The sequence below is a fragment of the Artibeus jamaicensis genome, unplaced genomic scaffold, assembly GCF_021234435.1.
Source record: "Artibeus jamaicensis isolate MK-2021 breed Jamaican fruit bat unplaced genomic scaffold, CSHL_Jam_final contig_497, whole genome shotgun sequence".
Taxonomy (NCBI): Eukaryota; Metazoa; Chordata; class Mammalia; order Chiroptera; family Phyllostomidae; genus Artibeus; species Artibeus jamaicensis.
Genome location: NW_026521863.1, coordinates 11962757 through 11989426, shown reverse-complemented (window position 1 = coordinate 11989426; position 26670 = coordinate 11962757). Strand labels below are relative to the sequence as shown.

The window sequence follows — 26670 nt, the reverse complement described above, 5'->3', positions numbered from 1 at the left end:
GTGTGTATGCTCCTCAAAATAAAGGAAAAGTTAAACTGTCTTATGAATCAGTGACTCCACTTCTGGCTGTCTATGTGAAGAAGCCACAACACTAATTTGAAAGACCGCATACACCCCGATGTTCATTGCAGTGTTATTTACAACAGCCGAGATTTGGAAGCAGCCCAAGTGCCCGTCAGTAGATGACTGGACTAAAAATGGTGTCACATGTATAAAATGGAACATGACTTGGTCATTACAAGGAATAAAACCTTGACATTTCTGACAGCAAGCATGCACCTAGAGGCTATTATGCTAATGGAAATAAGTCATACAGAGAAGGATAAAACTGTATTATTTCAATTACATGTTGAATCTGAGAGCAAAATAAATGAACACAATGAAAACAGACTCACAGATACAGAGAACAGACTAATGGCTGCCAGAGTGGGGTGAGGTCGGAGAGCTGGGTGAGAATAGGAATGGGATTGAGAACTACAAATTAGTCACAGGGATGTCAACTACAATGGAGGGAATACAGTTGATAATAATGTAAGAACTATGCATGGGGCTGGGGGGGTACTGGAAATATCAGGAGGACCACTCTGTAGAGTCTATGGTTGTCTAGCCCTACGCTGTACACCTGCACTAGTGCAGAATGATATTGAATGCAAACTGGAATTGAAAAGTAAGTCAAAACAAAAACAAAGAAACAATCATTTCTTAGCTGTTGAAAAGCCAGGTGGAAAGAGAAAAATGGGTGACACTTAAATTCCCTGTTTCCAGCAGAAATGTAGCAGAATCGTCTGTAATATTTACTCTACAACATGCAGGACCAGCCAAGTGCTGTGAATTCTCTTCTGGTCATATAACAAAAGTGCAAAGGAATGAACTTGTTAATAATATACAGGTGCTTCTAAAATATAATTGTAAGGTGATAAGGTACTAATGGAAACAGTCACAAATATGATTTTTAAAAGACTTTATTTATTTATTTTTTCACAGAGGGGAAGGGAGAGAGAGAGAAGAGAAAAACATCAATGTGTGGTTGCCTCTTGGGCGCCTCACACTGGGATCCTGGCCTGCAACCCTAACTGGGAATCGAACCAGTGACCCTTCGGCTAGTGCTCAATACTCTGAGCCACAAGAGCCAGGACTGCTTTTGTTATTTGTTTAAATGCATGATCGTTTCAGGGGACACAGAAAGAAGGCCTGAGCTCAGTACTTTCAGGCAATATCATTTGCACAAAGAAAGTTATCATGCAGAGATGTATCTGATCTTCCACAAACAAAGGAGAAGATGGAAAATTCTCCGTTTGTTGAAATTTGTTTATTGAAACTTTTCAAGTTTAGATGTAGGAATCACACCTCTTAGCACCAAAAGAAACTCGCGTAATATGTTTTGAGGAAGCACTGAATAAGGCCCCGACATTCCATGCCTATACATTCACCGAAGAAAATTGAAAATTATATCCATTAAAAGATACATACTCAAAGGTTAATTTCAGTTTATTTATAAATAGCCAAAATCAGAAAACACACAAGTGATCAGGAACATATTATGAGTAAACTGTTCTGTTAATTGCATATGGTGAATATAATATAAGGCAAAACAAACAAACAAAAACAAACAAACAACCCCGCCAAACACAGCACCTAAAAGGACAATAGCAAATGCAATGAACAATGTGATGGTGGTCCCTGGACTGGGAAGTTTTGGAAAGGCAGCATCACTGAGGGAGACCACACTATGGGTGCTTCTGGGTAGCATCGTCAGCCTGCAGAAAAGAGCCAGTGTTGGTTCCCCTGCTTGAGAAAACCTGGGGCCATTCTCCTGGGGCTACAGCACCCCAGTCACTCCCCATCCCAAGCCCTGCCCTCACTAGGGTCATGAATTCCCCTGAACCTGCCACCCCAGCCCTGGGGCCAGCAGCCTGCACCAAACCCTGCCCACCTTTTGTACATCACAGAGTCAGCGCCAGGCCCTGCTACAGACCATCTGGGCTGGAGACTACAGTGAGTGATGAATCAGTCTGCTCCCTTCACTCAGGTCCTGATTCTCCCAGGAATGGCGGGGCCTAAAGGACCTGGTGGCAGCTCTGATGGAGAGGAGGGCCTGTACCCTCACTCCTCCAGCCTTGGGGAGGGTCGCAGACAAACATCCCTCCTCTCCCTTCTCTCCCAGCCTCATACCTAGCAGCACAGGTAGATCTCAGTATGACGGTCCCAGCCCTGCCCCATCCATTCCTGGTCAGTTCTACCTGTCTCCCCTGTCACCTCTGCTCAGGGCAGGGCCCGACTGTGCTCAGGATCTGGGCTCCAGAGGGTGCTGGCTGATCATGCCAGGGTTCGGCCAGGAGTCCCAGGGGTGCCAGGAGAAGTGGCCTCCTCTAACCTTACTATATGCCTCCTTAGAGTCCTTACTGTTGGCCTACCTCCTTACTGGCACTTCTGAAGCCTGTTTCTCTAGGAGCATGGTCCTGAACCCCAGGCTTTTGATTTGGGTCTGCAAGCCCTTCCACCCTCTTCCTGGGACAAGACCCAGGCCTCCTCCTCTTAGCCCCCTGGAGAGTCCCCATCCCCTGGACACATCCCATGCAGCCACCCTGCTGGTCTCACATGCATGTGAGCACTGCCCTGCCCTGTGTGCCTGCTGTCCCCACACCACACCCATCCTGGGCCCAAACTCTCTCTCCCAAACAGAAAATCTGAGTGAGGACTGAATCACTAAACCCCTGCAGCATCAGCAGGGCTTAGGCCTGGTGTGGGCCCCCGTCTGTCACTCCGTCACCAACAGTGAGGAGACGGCAGATCTGGGGGCTGAGGCTGTCCATGCGACTGTTACTAAGTGGCTCTAGGTCTTCTTGTCCTGGTCTCATTCCCAGGACAGAAGGTTCAGCGAGGGTCGGGGGGGGGGGTGTGAATTCACCTTCCCTGTCCTCACTGCAGGCTGTCTGCCCCTCACTTCCACTCAGTTCCGCCCTTTGTACCTGTTACTGTAACAGAACACAGCCAGTGATCAAGCAGGTGAGGATCATAGGGATGAGTGAGGTGACAGGCCTGTTGGTCATGGCCTTGGACCGAGCTGCTCCTGGAGCTGTGGCTGGTGCACCTGTAGTAGAAAGAACAGAGTGTCAAGACCCCATTTATGAGGAGATGCCCCTCAGCCCTGCTGCCCCAGGTGACCCTACGATGCAGACAGGTTCCACCCCTCTATGTGTGGCAGCCACTGTGGCAGGTCCTGGGCTTGGAACAAAGAGAGGAGATGGGCCCTGTCTCCTTGGACTCCTACAGCTAATGGGGGAAGCAGGGTCACAACACACCCAGTCCCTCCTGCTGTGACAGAAGAGGAGGTGACACATGAGGAAGGCAGTAGAGCAGTCCTCACAGAAGCTGACATCAGAGGTGGTACTGAAGGATTTGCAGACACAGAGCAGGTGAGACGAAGAGCAAAGTGACGTGAGAAGAGGGCGCAGTGCCAGGAACAGGACTGAAGAGAGAGCGAGGCCCCCATAGTTGGAGTCAGCGGGAAACCCTCAGAGAGTGGTCCAAGGCTCTGTGAGGTGAGGGAGGGATGTGAGGAGGAGAGAGGGGAAAGGAGGGACATGGGATACGCCTGTGGCCGTTATTGTCCAAAGAATTTACCGTGGTTGACTCTCTTTTTCAAACACACACTCACACACATCCACACACAGAGCATCATACTTGCACACTCACACATCACATACTCAGACACATATACACACTCCATACACACTCATGCAAGTGCAGGTTTATCTTATCTCAAAGACCACGACCACTTCGTCCCAGACTTCTCTGTCACCTGTGGTCCCCAGCACTTTCGTCCAGTCCAAGTCTTGGAGCCATGTTTTGCAGTCTCCCAAGATCTTCTTGAGGAACTCCTTCATTTCGTTCACTTCCTCATCATCCTCCCACTCACCGCGGCACTTTTCCATCTTTTCACCATTGGAATTGTCTGCTTTATACTTTCCATTCTTCGGGTCAAAGACCAGAAACCTCTGTCCATCCAAAAGAAACTCCCAGGATCCACTGAATATTCCATTGGCATCACTGTGACACTCCAGCCTCACCTGCAGGATGCTAAAATCTGCCCCATGGTCCCCATGGAAAGACATCAGCTTCCACTCTTGACAAATCCTTTGCCCCCCACCTGGTGTCCACCTCATGTGAACCCTCTAATCCAGCCCTGCTCTCCCTGCCCTTTCTGCTTGGCTACGTGGGAAGGACCAACATACACTTTACTGTTTTATGTGAATACATAAATGTATTGAACCCCACAGTCTGCTCACTTCTGCACCTGGCTTTTCCGAACTTACCTTCGCATATTTTGCTGGCTTTTAAGCCAGCTAGTCTGTTTCTCATCTTGGCTCCCACATCTTTCAGTGTCTCTTTCATATCTTTTGAGACATTTCTGGTCTTTACCTCCTGTTTCTCATATATGACATTGTCGTTGTAACAATCATATTCAAGAATTAGCATTCTATCCATGACTACTTTGACCATACACCGCTGTTGTTCATTAAAACTAATGTTGAAAACACATTGAAGAGAATGAGCATCTGTGAAGAAAAAATGCTGGTGAGGATTGGGGTTAGAAGGAAAGAACCCAAACGCCCCCTCCCCCATCTCTGTGACAGCAAGACCATCCCCCTGATGGCTGGGCTGGCAGAGCAGGGACAGACCCTGCCTGGCCTCTCCCTTCACCAGGTGAAGACAGGGCCCCTCCCTTTGCTGGAGGAGGAGCAGGAGGCCTCTGCCCGGCAGGAAGCCGCACTTCCCCAGAGGTGTCCTCTCTGTCCACCAGGCTTATTCCATCATCACTCAGCCCATAACCAATCCAGGGTCGTGCCGGGTGGCTGTGGAGGAAAGGCCTAGAGGCCAGACGATTGTCGGGAAACAGCTCAGTGTCCTACGGGGACAGGGACAGCACGTAAGGGTCTGCCTCTGACAAAACTGGGTGAAGGGGGGTGGGGACAGGTCTAGATCCCCCCATGCCAGAAGGGACAGTTCACAATCGGGGGTCCTGATTTGGCACAGCCCTGGGCGATGGCGCCCACCTGCTGCGGGGATGGGTCTTGCAAGGTTGGCAGAAGGCATGGCTGCCGTGCGTGGAGCAGAATGGCCAGAACTTCTGAGCAGGTAGAAGAGGAAGGGGGCGGCTGGCTCAGAGAAATGAATATCGCAGGGGAAGGTAGAATATGAAAAGGCAGGAAAGTGTCCAATCAACCACGCACCGTGGGAAAGCCTAAAGTTCTTGTTTATGGAGCCTATGAGGAGAGCACGGATGGGAAGGACACCAGAATTCTCAGAAAGCTCAGTGATGCCTTTTGCTGAAGGCCAGGATGGTGGTGGGAGTCTGTGTTCCCCTAAATGGCTGCCAGCAGTAATGGGGGTGGCAAATGTCCAGATGACAAATCCCAGGTGCAGGTGCTCTATGTCAGGGAAATCCACACCATTTAAACAGGGCCTGGGAGAGATGAGTTTCATCTGTGAAACATCAGAGTTGCCCATCATGAGAGTCATTAGCTAAGGCAGGCCGAGTGCTCATAAGACAGAGGTGACTTTTCTGGCACAGACAGGAGCAGGGTCACTGGGAACAATGCAATGCAGCAGCAGGTGGCCCCCATCTTGACACCACAATGTACCAGCACCACCCTCTGCTCACACCTATGGCTTCATGCACTGTCTCCCACGCCCCTTCCACCCAGGAAGCAGTCCACACAAGGAAGGGGAGCACAGGCCCCACCAGTGGGACCCACACCCTCCCACATTCCCTCCATCAGAAGCCAGAGGCAGGACAAGGCGTGTCCTGAGTCTTCAACAAACAGTAGAGGAGCCCAGGGTGATGACTCCCTAGGGGAGCGATCACCCATACTTGGGACTTCCTACGTGCCCTGACTCTGGGCTGAGAAAACTGGGAGAGTGGCCACATCCTGTCCCCTAATTGTTTGCATGTTGTTTTGGCGCTTTCCCCCACAACCACGGAGGTGCCCAGTGCCTACGGAGACAGATGCCCAGAGGTCTGTGCAGACAAAAACTTACCCTTTACCCTTTATAGAGAAGGTTTGCAGCCTCCTGCCCTGACCTATGGCCTTTATGTAAAGCTGCCTCCTGGGCAGGTGGGAAATGTGGGTGTGGGACCAAAGGGGAGGGAGGGAGGGCCCTTCCTGACCACCAGCCCCAGGATCTCACTTGGGAAAAACATGCCCCCTGCCCCTCCTGCTCTAGGATCTGTGGGCCCAGAGCTGAGGCTCCAGCTGTGGGTCGTGGGGGATGGAGGCAAGGAGACACTTGGTGGAGGAACTGATTAGAAGGCATTAGAGACTCTGGTGTTCTTGGGACCCCCAAGAACTGGATAATAAAACGGTGTGAGCTGGCGAGGGGGACAGAACTCCCCAGGGAAAGTGGTGGAAGTGAACCTGGGCTGCAGACTGAACAGGCTGCAGAGTTTAAGGCTTCAGAGCAGTGACTCATCACGGGTGAGGTGGCGGCTGAAGGAAGAGCCTGGCTGAGGCTGCAGGTCTGCGGACCTGCCCCCCAGAGCTCATGGGCAAGTTCAAGGCGGGAAGGGCAGTGAGGGTGCAGGAGGGTTTCCCTGGGGAAGTGGTGTGAGCACAGTATCACAGTGTGCCGATGTCTGTGGGTCACGGCACAGTCAGGGGCAGGGGCTCCCAGGTCCCCAGAAGAACGACGGCAACCGGGGCAGGACAGCGGCCTGGGGATGATGCCCGTTTCCTTTGGTGGCTCCTCCTTCCCTCCTCCAGTCTCCCCAGCGGACGTGCCCGACCTCACCGCCACCAACCACCCGCCCCTCTTCTTTCCCGAAGGCAGCTACCTGCCTGGCACCGGGACCCAAAATGAGCCGGAGCAGGGGACTGAGGAGGGGACGGGGTCGTCCTGGCCTGAAGGTTCTGGGGCCGCCCTGGGCACTTCGTCGTCCTCGAAATTAGTGCCCCCCACTCCCTACTTTTCCCTCCCTGGCTGCTCCTGAACTTACTTCCCCGAACTCACCGTCCTGCGTCCCAACAGGATCCCCCGCCCCCGCACAGTCCCGCAGCACCACCAGGACCAGCAGGAGAAGACCGAACTCAGACCCCCTGCGCTCCACGGTGAGCACTGGTCCCAGCCTTCCTCGCTCCCCTCTATGGGCAGGTGTGCAGAGCCCTAGGCACAGTGTCCGCCCGTGTTAGACTCCCTCACGCTACCTATTTCCGGGGTGGGGGGGTCCTTTCCGAGCCAGGAGCGAGGAGCAAGGGAGGGGACCAGTGTGCAGAAGTATTGGCACTCAGGGCCCTGAGCCACCGGCCTGGGGTAATGCCTTTAGCGCCCCACTTAACCCACCTGTGGGCGGGTCTTGAGTCAGTGGGTGGAGATACAAGTCTTAAATAAACAACCTAACCCTACATCTAAAAGAACTAGAGGAATAACAACAAACAAAGCCTGGAATGAGTAGAGGGAAGGAAACAATTAAGATCAGAGCAGAATTAAATGACATAGAGACTAAAATAGAAAAAAAAAAAACAATTCAAAGGGTCAGTGAATCCAGGAATTGGTTCTTTGAAAAAATAAATAAAATTGAGAAATCTTTTATCAAACTCATGAAGAAAAAAGAGAGAAGACCCAAATAAATAAAATCAGAAACAAAAGAGAAGTAACAACTGATACCACAAAAATACAAAGGATTGTAAGAAATTAATATGAACAATTATATGCCAAGAAATTGGACAACCTGGGTGAAATTTCTAGAAACATAGTCATCCAAAACTGAATAAAGAAGCAGAAAGCCTGAATAGACTGAGAACAAAACTAGCAAAATTGAAGCAGTGATCAAAAAACTCTCAGCACATAAAAGCCTTGGACTAGATGGATTCACGGGTGAATTTTACCAAACATTCAAAGGAGACCTAACTCCTATCCTTCTCAAACGATTCCCAAAAATTCAACAAGAGGAAAGACTCCCACTCTTTTTACAAGGCCAGTATTGTCCTAATTCAAAACCAGGTAAAGACACAACAAAGAAAGAAAATTACAGGCCTATATCTCTAATAAACATAGATGCTAAAATCCTCAACAATACATTGGCAGTCCAGATCGAGCAATATGTTAAAAAGGTCACACACCATGGTCAAGTGTGATTTACCCCAGGGATGCAAGGATGGTACAATATTCATTCACAAATCAATAAACTAAATACACCACATAAAAAAACGAAGAACAAAAGCCACATGATCATATCGATAGATGCTGAAAAAGCATTTGATAAAATCTAGCACTAATTTATGATTAAAAAAACATTCAGCAAAGTGGAAATACAGAGAACATGCCTCAACATAATAAAGGCCATATATGAGAAACCCAACATCACACTCAATGGGCAAAACCAAAAGCTTTTCCCTTAAGATCAGGAATAAGACAAGGATGTCCACTTTCACCACTCTTATTCAACATAGTACTGGAAGTTCTAGTCACAGTGATCAGACAAGAAAAAAAAAAGGCATCCAAATTCGAAGAGAGGAAGTAAACGGTCATTATCTGCAGACAACATGATAGTGTACATAGAAAACTCCATAGTCTCCACCAAAAACTGTTTGGCCTAATAAGTGAATTTGACAAAGTAACAGGATACAAAGTCAATATTCAGAAATCAATGGCATTATTGTACACCAACAATAAACTATCAAAAATAGAAACTAAGAAAAATCCCATTTACTATAGCCACAAGAAAAATAAAGTTCCTAGGAATAAGTTTAGCCAAGAAGGTAAAAGACCTGTACTTGGAAAACTACAGAATGCTGAAGAAAAAAATAGAGGAAGATACAAAGAAATGGATACATATACCATATTATGAATCAGAAGAATTAACATCACTAAAATGTCCATATTACCCAAAGCAACTTACAGATTCAATGCAATACCTATTAAAGTACCAATGGCATATTTCACTGCTCTAGAAAAAAATACTCCAAAAATGTATATGGGACCAAAAAAGACCCCAAATAGCTAGCCTCAATCTTGAGAAAGAAGAACAAAGTAGGAGGGATCACAATACCTGATATAAAACTATACTACAAGCCGCTGTAATCAAAACAACCTGGTACATGGTACTGGCATGAGAATAAACACATACATTACTGAACAGAATAGAGAGCTCAGCAATAAACCCATGTCTTTAGGGTCAATGAATATTTGATACAAGGGGCAGGGGCATACGATGGAGTAAAAGCAGTCTCTTCAATAAATGATGTTGGGAGAACTGGACTGGTACATGCAAAAAAGTGAAACTAGACCACTAACTTATACTCAAAATGGGTAGAAGACCTAAATATAAGTTGTAATACCATGAAAGTCTTAGTGGAAAACATAGGCAGTAAAATTTCAGATATCCCATAGAGTAATATTTTTGCCAATATATCTCCTAGGGCATAGGAAATTTTAAAAATTGGGCTTATATCAAATTAAAAAGCTCCTGCACAGCTAAAGAAATCATCATCAAAATAAAAAGGGAACCAAGCCCTGGTTGGTGTAGCTCAGTGGATTGAGCGCGGGCCTGCGAACCACACGATCGTGGTTCGATTCCCAGTCAGGGCACATACCTAGGTTGCAGGCCAGTTCCCAGCAGGGGACTTATGAGAGGCAACCATACATCGATATTTATCTACTTCTTCCCTTCCTCTATAAAGATAAATAAAATATTTTTTAAATAAATAAATAAAAAGGGAACCGACTTTATGGGAGAACATATTTGCCAACATATATGGCAGACAAGGGTTTAATCTACAAAATACATAAAGAACTCATATTACTCATCGCCAGGAAAACAAACAATCCAATTAAAAAATGGGCAAAGAACCTGAATAGACACTTCTCCAAGGAGAACATACACATGGCCCATAGACATGAAAAGATGCTCAGCAGCACTAGCCATCAGAGAGATGCAAATTAAAACTACAAATGAGATATCACCTCACACCTGTCAGAATGCCCATCATGAATAAATCAATAAAAAATAACAAACAACAAGTGCTGGTGAGGTTGTGGAGAAAATCCCTAGTGCACTGTTGGTGGAAATGCAGACTGGTGCAGCCACTGTGGAAAACCATATGGAGTTCCCTCAAAAAATTAAAAATGGAACTGCCTTTTGACCCAGCAAGTCCACTGCTAGGAATATACCCTAAGAATCTTAAAACACGAATTCAAAAGAACCTATGCATCCCTATGTGCATAGCACCACTATTTAAAATAGCCAAGTGTTGGAAACAGCCCAGGTGCCCATCAGTAGGTGAGTGGATAAAAACCTGTGGTACATTTCCACAATGGAGTACTATGCTTCAGAAAGAAAGAAGGAACTCCTACTTTTTGCAACAGTATGGGTGGCAGTGGAGAATATTATGCTAAGTGAAATAAGCCAGTCAGTGAAAGACAAATACCACATGATCTCGCTTATAGAGGAATCTAAAGAACAAAATTAACTAATGAGCAAATTAGAACCAGAGACATGGAAACATGGAACAGACTGACAGCAGCCAGAGTGGGGAGGAAAGGAATACTGGTGGGAAGAAGGGGAAGGGACTAGTCAAAGAATATGTATGCATTACCCATGGACATGGACAATGGGTGTGGAGACTGACTGTGCGAGTGGGGGTGGGCTGGGTAGAGTAGGGCAAAGAGGGAAAAATTGGGACAATTGTAATAGGATAACAATAAAAAAAGGAAAAGAAAAAACATATAAAAGTGTAAAGCACACTGGGAAAGTAAATATACAGTAAGTCTTCGAAAACTCTGCACCTGTAATCAGATAGTACATTAACCACCTAAGTTTAGTATAAAATTCAAAGGAAAAGAGTATTAAAATAATTACACCTGCTATAGTGCGTTAATAAATACACAATCTAAAAAGAGGTAAATGAGGATATAAAAAATAGAAACCGAGGGGGTACAAGGGAGTTTTGCAGACAAAGTTAACTTATGATCAGCTCAACACGTACTGCTTTACCTCTGAAATGCCATCTTTAAACTTCATGGCGACCACAGAGCAATGACCTAGACCTGGGACGCTACAGGCAAGCAGGGGAACCAGAGCATCCCAGCCCAGAAAACCCCCAATGCACAAAGGTAAGCAGCCGCAGAGGGAAAGAAACAATGGAAATGCAAAAAACAACCAGAAAACTATTAAGAACATGACAGTAGTCAGTCATCTATTATAAGCTGTACTAAATGTAAAGGACTGAATCCACCATTAAAAGGCACAGAGCAGCTTCCATCTGAGCCACCAGCACGCCATCCAGACTAAGAAGACCCAGAAACCTCTGGGCCCCGTGAACCACAGCCAGGGCACATGAAGTGGTGTGAGGCATCACCACAGAAAGAGGACCAGAGCTTCCGCCCAGCTGCCTTCCCAGATGGAGTGTGGCCCTTGGTCCATGAGCAGACACAGGGAGATGCCGCCACAAACAACACTGGAGCTGCTTCTATCACTCAGGGCTTCTACAGAGTTCTAGGGGAAGCAGAAGTTCCCAAAGCAGCCTGGCATCATGAAGGTCGAGATCTTTAGCTGAAGGGCTAACGGTGAGATTCGGCTTGAGGGGGCCTGTGTCCTGGCAGCTTAAAGTCACACTGAAGGAAGTTTATTAGATGCTCACAAGTGCTTTTCTCTTCTGGTCTGAGCTTATGTTCTTTGGAACCCCTACACCTACCTGTACATCAAACGTCCTTCTCACAGGTTCCAGTGCTAATGGTAGGAGGGCCCGGGCTTCCCTGCCAGCTCCCCTCAGAAAGAGTGTGGGCAAGAGATGCCACAAACAGTTGGAGGCCGGTTACTTAACTTGAAACTGTTCATTTATAAAGTGAGAATGATGCCTGTTGGTGAGATACATGTACACATACAGAGTATGGCTGGATGAAGAAAACTGTTTTAAAGACTCAACTATATGCTGCCAACAAGACACTCACAGGCTCAAAGTGAAGGGGTGAAAAAAGATATTTCATACAAGAAGAAAACAAAACAAACAGGGATAGCTATACTTAAATCAGACAAAATAAAAAGCAACAAGAGAAAAAGAAGATCATCACATAGTGGGGTGTCCTCAGACAAGGGAGATTAAGGTGCCACCAGCAGAGAGATTAGGGTCACTTCAAAACTGGAAGGTGTTGGAGACACCGGTGTTCTGAGGACGCAACATAATTGTGTAAAAATATCTACTGTGAGGAGCTACTCATAATCGCTAGAGGAACTGCCTGTGGAGGAACTCACTGGACGCCGGCAGAAGGCGCAAAGCTAGAGGATAAGAGTTGTGGTGGCTGGAGTCGGGGCGAGGGAAGCGTGGGGGCAGTAAGAGGGTCTTCCCCCTGGGGTAGCTGTTGAGCAGAGTGGGGGCATGCAGCTGCCTTGGGGTCCCCACCCTCAGGGATGTCCGCTGTCCTGTTCGCGACCGGTTGCCAGGCGCCAGGGAGCCCGCTTCCGAAGAAGCAGTGAGTGCCGCGGGCTGGTGGGGTTCGGGGAGCGCTTTCCAGGGCGCGAGGGCCGGGGGATCTAGCGGGCTTGCTCCGAAACTTCCCCAGTGAGCTCCTCTCCCCCTTCTCTGCCCTTCCCGCCTCCCCATTCATTCACTAAGTAAGAGTTTTTTTTTCCCCAAGTCTCGTAGTTACACTCCCTCTTGCTTGGAAAGGGCCAACTAACTAAGCAGACACCGTGAAGGAGAAAGACGCCGGCGGAGGTGATGGCCGAGGCGTCTGTGCCCCCCCACGCCCGGCACCTCGGGAGGTTCCTCACTGGATCCCCGCCCCAGTGCGGCCCCCCCCTCGGCGCCCCCGGGCAACATCCGCATACTCACAGTGGGGCACAGCCGGGGCCGGTAGCAGAGGCAAGAACAAGAAGATAAGAATGACACCCACTATCTGAATCATCGCGACCCCTACTGTGGATCCCAGCAGGTCTGCAAGGTGAAGCACCCACTGGCGTTAGAGATGACCGCCTCTGTGGGAGGTGTAAGAATTTCAGTGCCTGGCGCAGGGAACGGAGGAGGTGGAACTGATTTCTCTGTAGCACCGCCCAACTGGCTGCAGGCGCCGGGCCGGGCCCTGCCAGTGGTGGGCAGGCTGAGCCACTGTAAGGGAAGCAGCCTTGGCTGAAGGAGGCGCGGAGACGGTGCTCTGGATCCAGCACGCACACCCTGCGGAGCAACTAAGCGCATTGGTTCTCTGGGGAGTTGGGGTTGCTCTGATCACATTTGGGCCACAACTAATTTTTTTAGTTTTCTAATTTTCTCTTTTTAACACAAGGAGAAAGGGAGAGAATGACAGACAAGATTTGTTGTTCCACTTATTTATGCTCATTCTTGTATGTGCCCTGACCCGTGATCCAATCCCACCTTGGTAGAGCTGGTTGAAGCTCCAACCAAAGTAGCTACTCAGCCAGGGTTTTATTGTTTTGGTGCGGGTGGGGGTGGGGGCGGGGAGGAGATGGGGGGCAGATGTAGTGACAAGGAAACTATTCAGTGAAAAAAAAAACAAACAACTCACCTCAGTGTTATAGCAAGGCTTCCACCCCTCTGTTGAGGACATTTCCATTCCCGGGGCTGTAATTTCCATGATATTGGGTTGGCCAGAAACTCCATTTAGTTTTTTTCCATAAAATAAAAGACACATTTTTCATTTCCACCAAGAACTTGATTGATTTGAATATGCTGAATGTGTGAACTATCTCCTGCTATTGGCTTGCAGTGGGTAGAGGCCGGGGTGCTGCTAAACATCTTCCAATGTGTGATAGCCCCACAGCAAAGAGTGATTTGACCAAAACGTGAACAGCACAAGAAACTTGTTGGTGAATTACCTATGTGGGAGGGCTACCTTGGTGGAGGAGTCCAAGCATTTCCTTCTTATATGGTCCATCCCTTTTCCCAAGGAGAATGTTAACACAGTGTTGGATCCTGCATGAAAGGTCACAGATTAATACCAACTGTAAACTACTCTGAGGATGCGGGTGCATGATTCCTACCCTATCCTCATGCAATGACAGCCTGGTCTGGGGACTTTCTGCAAAGCACGTCTATTAAATATTTCAGACTTTGCAGATCCTAAGTCTGTGCAGCTACTCAGGCTGCTGTGGCACGAGGGCAGCCGTACACGACGCACGGCTGTGTGAGTGTGGCTGGACCGGCCGCCACAAGGGCCACGTGGACTATGGAGGCATCACTTACAAGAGAGGGTGCACGTGGGCTTCACGGCATCCTAATTGGATGATCACACATGGAGTCCCAGGGTCAGAAGCAAGGCCACACTACCTAAAGCAGGAAAATTCACACTTGGTGTGGTGCTTGGCCTGGTGGAGAAGAGGCCTCAGATGTGGGATATGAGAGCTGCCCACCCAGAGCAGGGCTTGTCAACCCACTTGTTCTTAGGGCATAGAGTCCCAGGGGTCAAAAAACAAAAGGGATTTTTCTGGCACTGAAATGAGCAGGGCCGCAGATAACAAATGAGATGCAGAAGCAGGGCCCTGACCTTGACACCAGAAGTGTTGCAGCAGCAGGACTCCGCTCACACCTGTGGCTTCATGCAGCCTCTCTCACGGCCTTCTTGGAGCAAGGAGTCCAGTCTACAGAAAAGGAGGGGCAGGGGCCCTACCTGTGGGACCCGCTCCCTCTCACTTTCACTCCGTCCATAATCTGCAGGCCAAACCTGTGTTCTTGAACACACCTCAGGTCCTCCCTGGTGTCGCGGTCCGGCCGCGGCGGGTCAAGGGGTCCCACAGGTGAGGGTAGGCGTTGGCGCTGGGTAACAGACGACAACACGCCTCAAAGGACAGTGAAGCTCTGTTCCGTTTATTGTAAGTACAAGCAGGTTTTTATATTTTCATTTCAGGTAGTGATTAATATTTGCAGTATAACATGATCATTTAAGCAGAAAAAATCAATACAAAGGTAATCAGTAAAAGTACAAAAGTTCCCATAGATTTAGTTAAAGATTATTTTAACTAGGAGAGCCATTAATCAGACAATTAGAAATATCTTATTGTATATTAAAGTTTCTCAGAATTTGGTATAGGGCATAAGGATACGCTAAATTGAGTAGAGAAAATAGGAGATTTATTATAAGGCCCTTGTGATGTCTAACTTAGCTATCTTTTTTTTTGCTTAAAATGTTTTTCTGTGTACTATAAATTCTGACTCCCTAGTGACTGTTTAGTTTGTAATAACTAACTAGCTTTTGTTATTTCTTTGCCTGTCTAGTTGATATATATTCTTATTCAAGGTAAAGGAGGGGCTATTCCTATGTTGCAGGGGGCTTTTAAGGGTACTTCTTTTAAGTTTCTCTAGGAGTTCTTTTATAGACATGTTTTGTACTTTGATACCCTCTAAGAAAGTAGTGAGATCATCTCCTGATTTCCTAGAGTATTCTATCTTATCTTGGGTGTTTTTCCAACGATCTGTTATTGATTAAGATTGAATTCTCAGATTGTTCTGGTTGTTTCCTTGTGCCTATATTCCCTGACGTTCTAGTATGATATTATTATTCTGTTCATTGAGCCGGGAAAGGTCCAGGCACACTATCTGAATCACTGCCAGGGTATTCATAATGATTAAAGCAAAAAGGGTCATGATCCCCAAAGCAAGCACAATCACAATAGGTATTGCAAGGCCTTCCATGCCACGTCCACCAGGTTGGAAACTGCTTCCTTGAAGTCTTACACCCCCTCTCAGGACCGTGTCACAGAGAGAGGGATCCAACAGTGGACGCGGCAGTGGACGTGGCACCCTGGTAGATGACTGGCTAAGGCACCTGGCACTCTTGTTGTGATGCCCTGTTACCTTGAATGCAGGGCCGGCACACGAGGACAATGCCCAGACCTGCCCCCAATCCTCTGCACGTTCCCTCGGCTGCTTGTGTTGCACAACAAAGGGCGTGCGGGGCTGACACAATGACACATGAAGTTCAGTGAAGATGAAGTACTTACTATTTGCCCATAAAAAGGTGTGGCAGACCCTGTGTAAATCTATGTCGTATATGCTGCTGTCCCCCTAGTGGGTAGAACATATGATTGGGACCAAAGCCTAGACTGATAGGCTCGCTATTTACCATCACTCTGAGGGTCAACTTCAGCAAACTGCATTCTGTCCCTAGTACTTGAGCTTCTGGGGCCCAGGTGCAGAGACTTGAATGGGGCTGGTCTCAGGCAGGGGGATGAGATACAACTGTGGGGGGGGGGGTGATACAACTTGTCACCTTTTTAGGTGGCAAGGCCTTGAAGGCACTGGGGTTTGTGAGCCAGGGTACTGAGTTGGGGAGGAGAGTGCCCAAGGGGAGTGGCTGGGGTGAGCCTGGTGAAGTCAGCTCCTGGGGCTGCAGGGTTGGATCCTCTGGCAAAGCCACAGGGGAGGGAGGTCAGGGGTCAAGATCAGTGGGGATATTGGAAAGTGTGGTTGGAAAGTCGTGTGAGTGGACTTGAGGCATGCAGTTGTCTGGGGTCACAACCCTCCATGAACATCCTGGGTCCCCGCCACAACCCAGGGCTGGATAAGCCCCCTAGGGCTTGCCACCTGGTCTTCAGCAGCTCTTACTTTTGCTGCTCTTATTTTTGCCTCCCTGCTTTGCCCTGAACTTTGCCTTTCACCGCCCTCTCCCCGCCTCACACTCTAGCTAGTCCCGTTCCCTTCCAGGGGGACGGATGGCTAATAAGCTGATTGCATGCTAACAGATTTGCTGATCTGTAATTCTTTACATGCCTTAGCAAGATAAACCAGGTCTCTCTTGTCAGCAAAGTTGTTAAAAGTGAAAAGTTTCTTGTACTATTGACATTTTGGCCAAACAACTCTTTGCTGTGGGGCGGTCAGCCCCCTAGAAGAACTGGAGTCACCACAGCTGAACGTGGGAGAGACGATCTGAAAACCTCAGCAGGGCTCCCAGTGACTCACCCGCGGGGCGGGGCAGAAGGTGCACTGCAAGCCCAGCCTCTCTCAGTTGCCCCGAGATCCACGGGTTGGTGTCACAGGGGCGTCTCTCCTCCTCTGCCAGACCGGTCAGGGAGAAGGTAGGCTGGGAGTTGGTAGCTGTGCGCTGCGGGTGTTCAGGGGTCCCAGCGCGGCCTCTGCGCGCAGCCGGATGTCCGGTGCGATTCTGGGCTCGGTGTGCGCGCAGTGCCGGAATCTCGGAGGGACGCACAGGCTTGCGGCTGGCGGCAGCACGGGGGCGTCCCAGATGAGGTTCCTGCAGCCTCCGCAGCCGCCACGGTCCGGGCACTGGCGAGCTGGGAAGTCGGGCCGGCCGGAGCCAGCAGTGCAGGCGTGGTGGGGCGGATCTCTGCGGAGCAGTCCTGGGGCGCGATCTGTCCGGCGTTAGGCTGCATCTCTTTTCTTTGCTTTCCTGAGCGGTTATGCAGAGAAGGTGCGCTGGAGCTTGTATGGCTCAGGAGCCGGTGTTCCAGGGTGAAGCTGGGCGGGGGCATCGGCTGGCGTGGCTCTCGTGGCGGAGTAACCGTCCCGGGCCCCCAGGAGCCCGGTGCGGCGCGCTGCTGCGCCGGCGCCGGAGGCTGTTTCTTGGGCCGACGCTGGCTGTTTGTATGGTGTTATGGGGATACCTCTCCTTCCTTCTCTCCTCGGCGGTTGGGGGGACAAGGTGGGTCAGGAGTTTGTGTAGGTGTTGGGGGACTGGTGTTTGGGTTGTCAACGCCGCGCTGGGCCTGGGCACCCGTACAGCGCTGCTTGCGGCTCACGGACGATGCCTCGGTCTGGAGCGAACAGAGCTCAGGGGACCGTCCCTGGGTAGAGGCATCGAGGTTTTTTCCACAGCAAAGGGAAGGGAAGGGGCGGGGCGGAAGGCCGGCTGACGCCTAGCCGGGGCTCAACAGGTCCTAGTACCACGGCTCACTGTTCTCCTGGACACTTTTCCCAGGCATTCAGGGCAGACACCTTTCCCGCCCCAGTAGACTTGTGCTCCAACTGCTGCTCACCGTGGAGTGGATGGCAGGCTCGAATTTCCGTCTTGCCCGTGTGGTTCTCCTGGCTGAGCTGTTCTGCTGTTGCATGGTGCAAGGTGGTGAGTTCACCCTTCCATGGGGGGGGGGGGGGGGGTGGTTGGGGAGAAAGGGGTAAAGGGAGTGAGAAGGGTGGGGGCCTTAAGCTCGCTGATGGAAATGGAGTGCTCCAGGCAGTTGGAGAATATTTCTCTGGTTGGCGCCTCTGCCCTCTTCTCAGTCCCCTCCGCGGGCTCGGGGGAAGGCTGCTGCCATCCAGGCAAGAGGAAGGACCAAGAAAAGGTGGCTTGGGACAAAAAGGGAACACATGTCCCTAGGCTGCTCTCCTGACCTTGGGTCACGCGGTGCTCAGGGAACTGGGGGCCGTCCCATGACCCCGGGCGCCAGGACAGGGGCATTTCCGCAGGGTCTCCATCCGCAGACGGCCCCCTGCCCCTGCTCTATTCACGGGACTTTCCCAGTGAACCACCTCACCCCCCAACTTCCCAGCGCCATTCATTGTGCCAGCTGACCATGGAGCCTGCAGCTCCAGGCACACAGTTTAACCAGTTCCCTCGGAGTTACTGCTCCTCACCGGAGCTCTCCCGGTTTTGTTACCCAGTTCTGCGGGGTCCCGGTTTTGTAGTGCCTCCAGTACTTCCCCATCTATGGAGTGAGGCTACCCCCTCCCTCCTCCAAGTGGCACTTTATCCTCCTTGCCTGAAGTCACACGCGGCAAAAGGTTGGGCACCTGGCCCACAGATCCTAGAGCAGGAGGGGCAGGGGCACATTTTTCCCAAGTGCGGTCTTGGGGCTGGTGGTCGGCCCTCCCTCCCTCCCCTTTGACCCCACACCCACATTTCCCACCTGCCCAGGAGGCAGCTTTACATAAAGGCCATAGGTCAGGGCAGGAGGCTGCAAACCTTCTCTATAAAGGGTAAAGGGTAAATTTTTGTCTGCACAGACCTCTGGGCATCTGTCTCTGTAGGCACTGGGCACCTCTGTGCTTGTGGTGCAAAAGCAGCCAAAATTGTCAAATAATGTGGTGACCAGATGTGGCCAGTCCTATCAGATGTGGCCCCATTCCTAGTTTGCTCACCCCAGGTTTAGAGTATATAGGGAGTCCCATATACGGGTGACCGCGGCCTTAGGGAATTGTCTCCCAGGATGCCTTTACTGTTTGTTTAAGAGCCACAACCATGCTCTTTGCTTTTTGTTTGGGGTACAGATTTTATTTATTTCTTAGAGAGGGGCAGGGAGGGAGAAAGAGATGAGGAGAAACAAGGAGAGGGGAACCTGGCCCACAACCCAGGCATGTGCTGAGACCAGGAGTCGAGCCAGAGACCTTTCTGTTCCCAGACTGGCACTGATCCCACTGAGCCACACCAGCCAGGGCCAGAACCATGCCCTATTCTGCTTGTGATTTCTGGGAGGAGTGATGTGCGAGGATGTGGGTCCCACAGGCAGGAGCCTGTGCTCCCCTTCCTTGTGTGCACTGCTTCCTGCGTGGAAGGGGCGTGGGAGGCAGTGCATGAAGCCATAGGTGTGAGCAGAGGGTGGTGCTGGTACATTGTGGTGTCAAGATGGGGGCCACCTGCTGCTCATCTCATTGTTCCCAGTGACCCTGCTCCTTTCTGTGCTGGAAAAGTCACCTCTATCTTATGAGCACTCGGCCTGCCTTAGCTAATGACGCTCATGACGGGCAACTCTGATGTTTCACAGATGAAACTCATCTCTCCCAGGCCCTGTTTAAATGGTGTGGATTTCCCTGACATAGAGCACCTGTACCTGTGACTTATTATCTTGATATTTACCACTCCCATTACTGCTGGCAGCCATTTTGGAAAACACTGACTCCTAGGACTATTCCTGACCTTCAGCAAAAGTCATCTTTCAGCTTTCTGGGAATTCTGGTGTCCTTCCCATCCATGCTCTCCACATAGGCTCCATAAACAAGAACTTTAGGCTTTCCCACGGTGCGTGGTTGATTGGACACTTTCCTGCCTTTTCATATTCTACCTCCCTCTGCAACATTCATTTCTCTGAGCCAGCTGATCCCTTCCTCTACTACCTGCTCAGAAGTTCTGGCTGTTCTGTTCCATGCACGGTGCCAACCTTGCAAGACCCATCCCAGCAGCAGGTGGGCGCCATCTCCCAGGGCTGTGCTAAATCAGGACCCACAATCCTGAACTCCCCCATCCCCCACCCCACTGTCACCCACCTTCATCAGGAGCAGTCCCCTACATGTCCCTGCAGGGTCCTGGCTATTTCCTGACAATCCTCTGGCATCTAGATTTTTCCTTCATAGCCACCTGGCACATCCCTGGCTCGGATGTGGGCTGAGTGATGATGCAAATTGGCCTGGTGAGCAGAGGGGACATATCTGGAGACGTGTGGTTTCTTGTGTGGCTTCTGCCAGGCAGAGGCCTCCTGGTTCCCCTCAAACAAGGGAGGGGATCTAGCCTTCACCTGGTGAAGAGAGGTGCCTGACGGGGTCAGTCCTTGGTCTGCCAGCTCAGGTGTCAGGGGGAGTCATTTGTTGGCACAGAGATGGGGAGATGCTCATGGTCACTTTTCTTTCAACCCAACTTTCACCTGCATTTTCTCCTTCACAGATGCCCACTCTCTTTGCTATATATTCAGTTTCTCTGCCAGTGGACCATCATGGTGTGAGTTTGTGGGCATGATCAATGGGACCCCAGTTTTTGAATATTCCTGTAAGAGCAGGATGCGCAAACCTGTGGGTCCCCTGGGGATGCTGCTGAATGCCACAGAGGCCTGCAGCGAATGGTGTGAACTTTGGACAAAACTGTTGCCTGAGCTCCGGGAGGCACTGGTGGACAATAGAGACAGTATTTCCAAAGCCTTTGGTAAGTTTGCACGATCCAGGGTGGAAGTAGAGAAGTGTTGTAGGGGTAGGGAACAATTGTGTTCATGTAAGTATTGGAATCTTTTCCTACCCAAGAGGCCCAGCAGCCAGGGTAGGACACAGAGGACACAGGACCTGGAGACAGGAGGGAGCCAAGGGCTGGTTACTGGGTGGGGCCAGAGGATCTGTCAAGACCTGAGGCTGACCTCTTTCCCGTGGGGGTTGGGGACAGATTCTCTCTCCCTGCAGGTCCACATTATGTGTCAGCAGGAATCCGATGGATGCTATAGCACGTTCTGTCGGGTTGACATCAATAAACAGATGTGTCTCCGTATTGACTTGAAGAGCAGAAGTTGGACAGAGTTGCATCCTGGATGTAGATCATTAAAGGAGACACTGGAGAATGACAGATATGTGACCAGTCTCCTTGTTGATATCTCACATGGAGAGTGTGGGAAGTTGCTTAATCAGAGCATAGTTCTGGACACAAAAGGTAACTGCAGAGGGGAAGTTATGGTCTCTCAAAATGACATTGACACTGTCTCTGTGTAGTTTGAGAGACTGATCTGCCCACAGTGGGTTTTTGTTTTAAATAATGGCCACAGGAGTGTCTTACATCCCTCCTTTCCCTTCTCACCTCCTCACGTCTCTTCTACCTGCACTTAACCTTGGGGCGTCACTGTGGGTTTCTTGCTGATCCCAAACGTGAGGGCCTCGTTCTGTTCCAGACCTGCTCCTTGTGGTCTTTCCTCTTCTCACCTCACTTTTCTTCTTTATCTCACCTGCTTATTTCTGCAAATCCCTCAATACCACCTCAAAATCAGCTCTTGAGAAGACTGCTCTACCTCCTTCCTCATGTGTCACCTCCTCTTCTGTCACAGCAGGAAGGACTGGGTATGTTGTGACCCTGCTTCCCCCATTAGCTGTAGGAGCCCAAGGGGACAGGGCCCATCTCCTCTGTGTTCCAAGCCCAGGACCTGCCGCAGTGGCTGCCACACATAGAGGGGTGGAACCTGTCTGCATTGTAGGGTCACCTGGGGCAGCAGGGCTGAGGGGTGTCTCTTTGTAAATGGGGTCTGGACAAGGCTGACACTGGTGTTTCCCTTGCAGCTGCACCAATCATGGCCACAACTATGGCCCCAGTCCCGGCCCCATCCAAGGCTGTGATTATCAAGGACAACACTGCCTTGGTCTTCACACCGATTTTTATCTTAACCACACTCGGCATCTAGGCTGGATCCTTTACAGGTATGGAGGTACAGGTAACAGGTACAGAGGGCATAACTGAGTGGGAAGGGGGGGTGCAGAAGGCCTACAGTGAGGACAGGGAAGGTGGCTTCCCAGCCTGACACCTGCACCCTCACTGAACCTGGGAATGAGAACGGGAGAGTAAGACCTAGTACCACTGGATAGCCGTCACGTGGGCAAGCTGAGCCCTGAGATCTGCTGTCTCCTCACTGTTGGTGCCAGTGAGAAACACAGGGGCCCACACCAAGGCCTAAGGAATTTCAGGGGAAAAGGGGAATGGTTTACAGGAACAAGTGTAAAGGACACATGGACATAAACTAAGGGGAGAGGAAATGGGAGGGAGGTAGGGAGCACTGGGGGGGGTGGGCTAGGATGGGAATAAAGGACAGAAAACTGTACTTCAACAACAGTTAAGATAAATTTTAAAAAATTTTTAAGAAATGCTAATACATATTTTTTAAAAGGTCAGAAATGAAAGAAAAACATTACTTAGGTCAATCTTGAAATATGGAAACTGAGATCAATGGAAGTTCATTGACTTCCATTGGCAGCGAGTGGTGGCAGTTAGTGGCAGAACCAGAACAGGAACTGAGGTTTCCAACATGTCGATTCCACATTCTTTTCTTTATACCATGTGCTAAACGGTTCTGCCCTCATAAACACTGATGGAGTTAAAGTCATAGCTATTTTATATGAAATCCTATACAAGCCTTAGAAAGGGATGAACCTAAAGGGGCCATACCATCTATATTATGCACATTCACATAAATATATGTATAAAAATGTACCACTAAAAGGCCTAGTTCATAATGCCACTATGATTTAAGCCTTTTTAATTATTCCTTGAAATGCTTTTTCCTTGATACTTTCCAAAATTTTACTACATCTTGTTAATCATATTGCCTTCATTTCTCCAATAAGCCACAAATTGCTTAGTCAGTTTGTGATATGGTGCAAGGGTTACAATGAATCAGATAATGATGCTTGTGCATTAAGCTAGAGTCGCTCCAGAGGATCATGTTGTAAGGAACATTAGAATTTTTAAATCTTTGCCCATTTTTTAATTGGGTGCTTGTCCTCTTAGGGTGGAGTTGTATAAATTCTTTGTATATTTTGGAAATTAAACCCTGTCTGAGGTATCATTGGCAAATGTTTTCTCACACAGTTGGTTCTCTTTTTATTTTAATAGTGTTTTTCTTTAGCCATGCAGAAGCTTTTTATTTTTATGAGATCCCCCAGTAAATGAATGAATCAAAAAACCATGGTACATTTACACAATGGAGTTCTATGCAGCAGAAAGAAAGAAGGAGCTCCTACCCTTTGCAACAAACAGCATGGATGGAACTGGAAAGCATTATGCTGAGTGAAATAAGCCAAGCGGTGAAAAATACCAGATGATCTCACCTTTAACAGGAAGCTAAACAACAAAACAAGCAAGCAAGTGAAATATAACCAAAGACACTGAAATGGAGAACAGGGGGACAGCGACCAGAGGGGAGGGAATTTCAGGGGGAAAAGGGGAAGGATTTACAGGAACTAGTATAAAGGACACATGGACAAAAACTAAGGGGGGTGGAAATGGGAGGGAGGTGGGGAGCACTGGGGGGTTGGGCTGGGATGGGGGTAAAAGACAGAAAGCTGTACTTGAACAACAATTAAAATATATTTTTTCAAAAAAAAATTCCACTTTCAATAACCTCTCTCCACTCTCCTCAAAAGCCCTGTGGAGAGCAAGTGTTTTAGAAGTTTTAGGGCACCTTCTCTCTCTCCACCTTCTACCAACTTCCTTCCCCTTTACCTCGGCGTCTTTTGTCCTCCCCTTTCTTCCCATTTCCCCGTGTTTTTGCCACTCTCCCCTTCACCACTCCTAACTTCTCTTAATGAAGTGACTGGAAGTTGCTCTCAGGAAGCACAGGGAGGTGAAGACAGACCCGAAAACATGGCCTATCAACAGTTTGGTTTATAACAGAGTCTGATCATCCTATTGGAGCCAAGCCACCCTCAATCCCAAATAGTTTATTATTAGAAAGAATCTCAGGGTTGACTTCTGAGTGTGAAAATTAGCCTCAGAACAAACCTTTGGTGACTTGAACATTTCTCATGGCCCCTTTGACTTGCGGGTTTCTAAGGCAATATTTGAAACCCATTTGTCCCTCACTGTGACAGCTGTTCCACCGTTCTATCATCTTACCCCAAGCTGCTCTAACAGCAGAGGACGGTTGAGATGTTTCGGGGGGGAAGTCTAAGATCAAGGCACCAGCAGATCCAATGTCCAGTTTGTACACAGCTGACTCCTCGTTGCGCCCCCTGCAGCACAGAGCAGGAGAGCGAGCACTTCTGTTGTACATTTAGAATCTCATCATAGGAGCTTCACCCTCATGACGCAACTCCCTCCAAAGCCACCACCGCCCTTTATGGAGAGCACTTTAACATAGGCATTTTTGAGAGAGAAATATTCTGTGTATAACACCATCGGTCCGTCTTATATTTGTTTAAAATCCAAACGAGAATCATTTGGTGATATGTCAGCCTACGGGCCTCTCCTGATGCCTGACAAGTGGGTCTGCAAAACTGGTCTTTCTGTACATCAAAGAGACTTCAAAGAAAGTAACCACGGACTATGTACAGGGCTCTCTCTCTGGGGATAAGGGGTTGTTTGTCCAGAAGACTCTGGTTCAGAGTGTCTCGAGGGGCTCAGAATTGTACATGGAACATTCTCTGTCTACTAAGGTTCGAGAACCTCGATTTGAAAACACATTTCCACCCCCAGTACTGGCAGGAGGGCCACAGATTGGGGTGCAGCCTGCTCCATAGACACTTGACACTGGAGTGTAGAGTGGGCGACACGCACAGGTGTCAGGACACCAGGAGGGTGTGTGTGCACCAGTGACAGGACTGTCTTAGCCTCTGACGGGGGCCGCTACTTTCTACAAGTCACTAAGTGGGTTGTAGATGTAAAGAGCACTGGTGAAAAGTAACTACACAGTAAACCTGCAAGATGGTACAAATGGGAGCTTCTTTGTGGCTGTTTATTTACTACCTGGTTTTTATTGAGGTATAATTGATATATAACATAATATTAATTTCAGGAGCACAGCATAATGATTTGATATTTGTACATTCCCTATCTGATTGAAAAGAAAACTGCATTACTAAAATTGTAAACCTGTTGTATGGGCTATGTATAAAAATAGTACCGTGGGCCCTGGCTGGTGTGGATTGAGCTCAATGGATTGAGCACCGGCCTGTGAACCAGAGGGTCTCTGGTTGGTGGTCCCAGCCCGGGCACATGCCTGGGTTGTGGGCCAGGTCCCCAGTGGGGGCCACGTGAGAGGCAACCACACATTGATGTTTCTCTCCCTCTTTCTCCTTCCCTTCCCCTCTCTCTAAAAATAAATAAATAAAACCTTTAAAAAATAAATAAAAATAGCACAAAGAGTGAGGGAAGAGAGTTATAATAAAGCAATGCTGCTATTAATTTCAACTATTGTTTTACATTAAAAGGCTAATTATAATCTCCAGGGCAAGTAGTTAAGAAAAAAATTTCAAAAGAATACAGAAAAAGAAACAACAGGGCAATGAAAATAGGAGCAAGTGGTTTCATGAGGGTAAGGCCTGTGAGGCACCAAGGAGGAGGGAAGTAGAACCGGCCACGGAGAAACTTGAGAGCATTCTTAAGATTTGAATGCAAAGTTCTAGAGAGACTCCTTAACAGAAATAAACAAAGGTTTAATCGATTATCTACAAACTGTTGCCCTGGCTGGTGTGACTCAGTGGATTGAGTGCTGGTCTGTGAACCAAAAGTTCCCGGATTTGATTCCCACCCGGTCAGGGCGCAGGCCTGTGCTGTAGGCCAGGTCCCCAGTCGGGGGCCATGAGATGGTCCTCACAACCATGTTCCTCTCCCTCTTTCTCTCTCCCTTCCCCTCTCGCTGAAAATAAAATCTTTTAAAAAGTGTGATTCATGTAATCCTTTAAGTGCTGCCATTAGCATTTGTAAAAGGTCATTCCATTTGACAGTAATGTATAGGTTAGGTTTTCTCACTTTGCAATAATCCCGACTTTACAGAATCATTGCCTAAATGGTTTACATGTAAGCAAATAATTTTTGGTTTTGTTTTACTTTTTTGTTAAGGTAAAATACCCATTGAGTGAAATGTGCAAAGAAAAAGAATCTTAAGTCTCTGGCTTGATGAATCTTTCCATGTCTTAGTCAAATACTTTCAAAATTAAAAATTTTAATATTCTTGCAGATTTCTCTGCAACAATTATCTATGCTTTTAAAAATGGGACATTGTCCCCTGGCTGGTGTAGCTTAGTGGACTGAGCACAGGCTGTGAACCAAAGGGTCGCTGGTTTGATTCCCAGTCAGGGCACATGCCTGGATTGCAGGCCAGGTCCCCAGTGGGGTCCACATGAGAGGCAACCACACAGTGATGTTTCTCTCCCTCTCTTTCTCCTTCCCTTCCCCTCTCTCTAAAAATAAATAAAATATTTAAAAAATGGGACATCGTAACAGCAGAGCGGCCAGTCTGCGAGCTACCGAGCCACCTTGGTGAAAGACTCTATAATTAATGCTGGAAGAGCAGGTCCTTATTTACAACATTCC

At 48.7% G+C, this 26670-nt stretch overlaps 1 protein-coding gene across 3 annotated transcripts; it reads right to left on the bottom strand.

Moving 5' to 3' along the window:
• Positions 1–1628: 1628 nt before the first annotated feature.
• ULBP3 (UL16 binding protein 3) lies at positions 1629–22629 on the bottom strand. 3 transcript variants are annotated; one of them, XM_053668771.1, is made up of 5 exons: positions 21020–22629; positions 4317–4559; positions 3803–4087; positions 2970–3091; positions 1629–1757 (listed from the first exon to the last, which is right to left on the bottom strand). In XM_053668771.1, the coding sequence occupies exons 1-4, from the start codon at positions 21180–21182 to the stop codon at positions 2973–2975; spliced, it is 810 nt and encodes a 269-aa protein (XP_053524746.1). In that variant the 5' UTR covers positions 21183–22629; the 3' UTR covers positions 1629–1757; positions 2970–2972. The 3 variants fall into 3 exon arrangements, with proteins under 3 accessions (XP_053524746.1, XP_053524748.1, XP_053524747.1); XM_053668773.1 differs by lacking the exon at positions 21020–22629 and adding an exon at positions 13519–13607; XM_053668772.1 differs by lacking the exon at positions 21020–22629 and adding an exon at positions 12831–12988.
• Between the last annotated feature and the right edge of the window lie 4041 nt (positions 22630–26670).